Genomic DNA, 6,531 nt, shown 5'->3' with positions numbered 1-6,531 from the left:
CACGGTGCTAACATAAAGATATGCATATCTCTGCTAGGTGAAGCATAGTTCTAGAGGTCTACCCAGTACATAAAGCTCTGACACACACACAGTATTAGCAAGTCTAAGTAGGCTAAAGTCTTTGGTCCAAAGTAACCATTTCTTATAGTTGGTGCTCCTTTGGACTCTCAACAGCTCCTGAGGCCTGTTTATAAGACTTCAAGTTGGCCAGAGGAATGTCATTCATGTGGTTGCCAGTGTTGAAATGGCCCTCACTGGAACCATACTGCTTTCGGTCACTGAACTGGTTTCTGTTGCTATCTTCTTTCCAGGTCCTGGTCAATGTGTGTCCATTAACTAGTTTGTCCTTCTTAACCCATTCTTTCTGAGGTGCAAAGGTGGAGAGAGGAGACTTTGGCTGTTGGTATGGGCCCAAGCTGGGAGGCATCCAACAGTTGTCCGAGTGACCCAAAACCAGGCATTCTTGAGTACACATCTCTGTAGCTTCAGCTAATCCTCGTGGCCCAAGAGGCCCATCTGTAGAAGAAAAACAAACAAAAAGAAGAAAGAGAGAGAGGAAAAAAAAGACATAATATTAAATCGTGCTATTCAGCATTAAATGTATACATATGCCTCATGAGAAAATAAACAATGATCCTGCAACAAAATATTGTGCTGGTAAATCCTAGATACATTTTCATTCTGTTAGAGACTATTTGCTTTGTAGGGCCCATACTCTCTGTATATGCTACCTACGTAGCTTCCAAAAGTGGAAATACAGTTCAATTAGCCCTAAGTTATCAGTCTCAGATCCTACTATGAATAAACTTAGCTCCCTTTTTCAATCACACTAAGAAAACAGAGCTTGGTAAGTGAAAAAGTCAGATGAAGTAAACTCACCCTTGCAAATTCTGAGTGAGAATAATGCTACTTGTAAAGGCCTGCAGTTTGGATGTATTCTCTTCTGCTTTCAACTCACTTTACTGCTGCAGAGCCCTGGTGAACTAGCACCACTAAACTGAGAAACATTTATATCATCCAAAAATGTGCTTGCCCAAAGGAATGCTCGGTATGCAAGATTATTCTAATGTCTACTATTTTTGGTGCATAGTTCTAGACATCTACCCAGTGCATAAAACTCCGATGCACACTCCCAACAAGTAAGAGAGAAGTTAAACTCTGCTGGATTTAATATGAAACCATGAAACATTTCAAAACGCTGCAACAGGAAAGAGAATAAAATCTATAATTCTTCTGACCATTAAACACATCTCAGATAGCTGCTATGCAACCATAAAAATCAAGGGGTAAATAAAAAAAAAGGCGGCTCATGTAAATCTTGTGCTTGATAAAGAACTGTTCTTATAATTCTTTGTAAGTCAGGAATATGAGACCACAAGAGACACAAATGAGGTCTGCTGAAGTACTATGCATATTAAATATCCACATCATTTTTCACACACTACTGAGGACACAGCTGGCCAGCTGCAGGCATCTTGCAATCAAGCAGACAGGTAACCCATGTCTTCAGCAGCACTACTTTCCTCTCAGTCTTACTGCATTTCTAAATGGCTGAATTTGCTCATCTGATCAGACTGGATGTATGAGGAAGGGTAAGCCAGGAAAAAAGCAGAGAAATAACTCTATGTGTCTTTGTTAGATATTTCTCCATATCTGAGATATGCTTTGTCATGATTCTTTGCTAACCGTATTGTAATTTTGAGCAAGAATTTTGAGATGCCTTTTCTTGACTTCAGAGTAAATCAACTGGCTAGTGCTGTAGACATCCGAAGAGTTAAGGAGACATTTTTCCTTGATTAAACAGACCAGTGACAGGAAGGAAATTATAGATTGATTTTTGAGAAAGAACCGTAGTAGGTAGGCATGAATAGTGAAGTTATGAAGCATCTTAAAAAGCAGTACTAATCAGAAGAAAAATGTCAGCAGTGTATCAGCAAAAAAAGTGTATCTTTATAATAATACAATTGGGACTCAAAATGGCAAGGACACTCTAACAAAGATTTGTGTGTTATGATGCCAAAGAACATTTCATTCTTTTGTACTCCATGGATATACAATAAATTACCCTTAGTAACAGATCTTTTATCTCAATACTGAAATTATCCCAATTAATTTTTTGGTAATTGCTGTTCTTTCCAGTTGTGGGTTTTTTGGTTTTTGGTTTTTTTAACTGACACATAATAACTTATGGTAGCAAGTTCTACAGATTATCAACCGACTACTTTTACACACACATACAGAAAATCCACTCAGGTATATTTCTACATGTTACAATGTAATTAGTCAATCTTCTTCTCTTTGAGTAGCTCCTCTTTTTGAATATCTGAAGAATATCCAGTACACTGTTGATGTGACAGAATATAATAAACCGTAACAAAAGTTGCTTCTTCATCCCCCATATAAGAAAGTGTCCTATTGCTGACAACGAGAACATGAAAAATGTATAGAATCAATGCTACTTTCCATTTAGGTCAATACAAGATGAAATAATTAAGCCAGAACCACTAGGAAAAAAAGAAAAAGCAACTGTAAAGTAGGAGCTTAGCAGAGATTTCAATGAGAACCAAGAACCTTGATGCTAAAATGAGAACTTTGATAATTCCCTGGAAGAAAGAGATTCGTTTTTTTATAAAGCTCTTCTTTGAATCTTCTAGTATGAAGTTATAATCAAACTGAGGAAGGTACTTAGCAATAATAAGTAAAGGAAGTACTCATGGTATATTGTTAACATTTCCAAAGGTTAATCTATAGGTTAAAATCAGATTTTTTTTTTTTCTGACAACAGAAATTTAATTTTAATTATGTTCTTTCCAATTTTCAGAGAAAGAAAGCGAGAAGTGGCAAAACTATTTTCAACCTGCCTACTCTCACAGTGCAATATTATCTTGCTGACCAGGGAGGAAAGGTTTGGCAGGGATTAAAACTGTCAAAACACAAAGAAAACCCTTCACCACATAATGACACATTTCAAGAAATACAGTGCATGCACTCAGTGCTTTCAGTCTACAGCGGAATAAAAGGTTAACAGGAGAGCCTTCAGTACTATAGTTCTGAAGGGGATAAGTTACTTTTCCTGTTTAGTTAAATAAATTTCAAGATATAAGACATTTATTTCCATTTAAAATTTAAATGAGTAATAAGCTGGTTTTACTTAGGACTAAATATGCCTGTGGCCCTACAAGCTACATGTCAAACTCTTTGGAAGATTTACTTCATATATTTTGCTTTCTTTAGTAACAGTTCTAGGCAGTTAATGCTGTTAAACTCAGAATGGATTATAAACATCCTTTGCTTTAGCCATCTTTAAGTTGATAAACTTTCTGGAGAGCATTGGAATATTTAGATATCTGTTACTGGGAGCAGCAGACAGGAATGGGGTAACAATGCCAAGATGATCGCCTGTTCAGGAGGAGCAGCTCCCTGGATTTTTTGGTGTAACAAAATACCACTGTCCCACTTAGACTTCCAAAATTAATTGTTGTGTACAAGTCCTCCTCCAGTCAACCATGGCATGTGAGGTATGCTGTAAATCTGCATACAACTCTACATATACCTGTATGTAAAAATCAATGAACAGAATGCTTGTCTGGAATTGATAACAGGTTCAGACTCCTACTCAAGTGAGTATGCATATTTTCAAGTACTCTGACTCATGCGTTCCAATCTGTAAAATACAGGGAAGATTTACTTGCCTTATTAAAATATTGTGAGGTTTAAGTTTACAAAATGCCTTGCAAGACTTCATCTAATATATAATTAACAATTATTATTTTAATCACTTTTGGTGTAAGCCATCATAAGAAAAAAAGAAATCCACAAAGTATTTTTTTTTCAGAATTGCATATTGTTAAAATATTATATTCTTTATATATTATATATATATTATATATATATTTTATACCACAAAGAATGATCATGCTTACTGATTCAGGAAAAAGGCAGCTTCATTCATAATGCGTGTGGTGCCTGTCACACCTAAACTCCAGTTAAGGTCCTTAGATACAAGCATAATATTTTTGTAAATATTATTGTTAATAATGGTGATGATCATGATTTAGGAGACTCTATTAATGTCCTACTGTGAGATAGAGGAAGAAGATAAAAAACGGGTTTGGGAAAAAAAGGACCTCACTTACAAAAAAAAAAAAAAAAAAAACAAAATTCTGAGTTTGGGGGTTTTGTTCTTTCTTTAAAAAAAAAAAAAAAAACCAACAGTTTTTTAACAATATGTTTTTTTTCAGTATCTGTTTTGTATAATTATGTTCTCAAGTATAGACAGTTTATTCTTTCCTGAGACTCCTTATTATTCAGGTTGCTATTCAGTAGCATAAAATGAAATGATCATGAGCAGTATGATGGGAGAGAGATCTGGGGGTAGCTTGCACTGAAGAGTTGGCTGCTTTGTATTGAGAAAGCATAATATTGACTTAATGGTAATTATCTTTCTCCTCCACCACTGCTGAACAATAGCTTTCACCCAATTTTCTAAAGTTTTTTCATTACCACATACAATGACACCACTTAAAAACCTGTTCCTGCTGCTTTAATTTTATAATTGTATTAATTTTTTTCCTTTCTCTTCATAAAAATGTCACTGAAATTTCTGTATCAAGTTTTTCCACACTGAAGTACTTTATTGATAAGTAGGGTTTTTTTCCAAGTATTTGTTCTCTGAATAATACGTAATACATGAGGCTGGTTATCAGTCTTGGCTGCTTGAATATATAATGACACAAGTGCTGATAAAACTGTACAAGCCATCTGTCTCTGGAGTTAAATGTTTTGAAAGCAAACAGAAAAGTGCATAACAAACACTCCCTTAAATTGTCTTTGTAAATATTTATATCAGATCTTACCCCAAAATGCTTTTTTGTTGTTATTTTATTCTGTTAATAGCTGTCAAGCAGATGCATGACTTGCCTACTCAAAAGCAGACAGGTGTAAGAAGAAAAATAATGTGTGCCACTCAAGAGCCGGTCATACCCTAATGCTGGAATTTCTGTGTGGTCTTTTATCTCTTTTTATTATACCCAGAAGCTAAACTGCTTTTCATTGATTAACTTACTGCTGCAATTAGCAACTAGCTTCTGGAGTGTTGACCAGCTGCTTTTCAACCTGCTTCTTTAAAACTCTCTTGCTTAAAGCTGGAAAATTCATTCTTCAATTCTGAAACAGTCAAGACCACAAGATAAGTCCCATTCAGTGAGACGTTTTGTCCTCAAAAAAATGAACGGGTACTCTTTGCCTGAGGGCACTAACATTAAGTATAGTGGATTTGAACACGGCCATAGCTGTGTTTCAGACAATCATATTTATTTAACTTTTCATATTGCATCTTAAAAAGAAAAAAGAAAACAACAGCAACAACATTTTCAGCTCTATTTAACCTCAAATACAGAAAGCTTTGTTAAGGTTTCATGGGCTACTTTACTAAATGATCTTTTCTGAGACTACATGCTTTTACAACCTTCCCCACATATATTGGAATTGAAAAGATATTATCACAATTCATAGAGGGTTTGCAACTACTGTATATAATAAATATAAAAGCTGGAAAACAGCTTATAATGAAAAAGATTCTTTTGACTTTTTTTTTCTCTTAAATATCAGCCAAATAAATGAGAAAGACTGTTCTTTATTTCTAGTCTGTTAAAAAAAAATAATCCAAGACTACAAAGCCACATACATGCTGTGCTGGATGTGTTTTTTTGGTATTATTAACAGCAAGATTCTTCAGTGACTACTAAAAATATATTTTTAGTGTCTTGTTGCATGGTCATTCCACCTGCCAGAGTCAGTGCCAATAAAATCACATTCTGTCCCTAGATCACCTTGTTCCAGGGTCCCTGGATTCTTACCATTGCTGCTACCAGTTTTGGTAGACTTATCACTGCCACCTTGTAACCTGCTGCTTCTCTCTTCCCCCCCTGGAGTTGCATCTTCTGTACTTAGGTACAGGTCAAGAAACCCCTGCTAGTTCCTGTTCCCTGTCTTGGCCCAAGCTTCTTTTTCATCACTACTGAACTAAATAATACAGTAAGGTTAGCTTATAGTTGCCTTACTTAGCAAAGGTAAGCTGCCAGAATCCTTAATTAACACAATAACAGGAGGGACAGGAAACCGGGGGGGTTAGGGTGTGTGGGAGGTACTGCCCAGAAATTCAGCAACTAAAGTATTTTCTGAAAAGACAGGAAAGCCTGGCAGAATAAGATTTTCTACACAATTCTGTGAAGTACTTAAGCAGTCCAGATGGGTTCCACAGAAATGTCGGTGTCTAAGATCCAAACTATAATTTCAAAAATCATGCGAGACTTCTTTGATTCCATGGGCAGCTAAATTTTGATTGCAAGATTATTCAGCTACTTGAAATTCTGCTTCTACACAGAATTGCCTCAGTTTTCTGGTGACTGAGATTGCTTCATGCCTAAATCTTTCCAGAGTTAAGAAAGCGAGTGTTTCCTTCCCTTCATACCTTCAGTATCTCAATGTGGTTGGCATTTTAACAACGTAAGCCAACAGATTGTAGATTTG

General features: G+C 35.8%; 1 protein-coding gene across 1 annotated transcript in view; it reads right to left on the bottom strand.

Moving 5' to 3' along the window:
• Positions 1-142: 142 nt before the first annotated feature.
• Positions 143-6,531, bottom strand: part of PCDH9 (protocadherin 9) — a 702,549-nt gene continuing 696,160 nt past the window's right edge. Inside the window, 1 exon segment of the mRNA XM_009323525.1 lies at positions 143-516. Coding sequence (XP_009321800.1) covers positions 143-516 — 374 coding nt within the window.

The sequence above is a fragment of the Pygoscelis adeliae genome, unplaced genomic scaffold (assembly GCF_000699105.1).
Source record: "Pygoscelis adeliae isolate BGI_AS28 unplaced genomic scaffold, ASM69910v1 Scaffold44, whole genome shotgun sequence".
Taxonomy (NCBI): Eukaryota; Metazoa; Chordata; class Aves; order Sphenisciformes; family Spheniscidae; genus Pygoscelis; species Pygoscelis adeliae.
The sequence above is the reverse complement of the archived record's forward strand: the minus strand, read 5'-3'. Positions and strand labels throughout refer to the sequence as shown.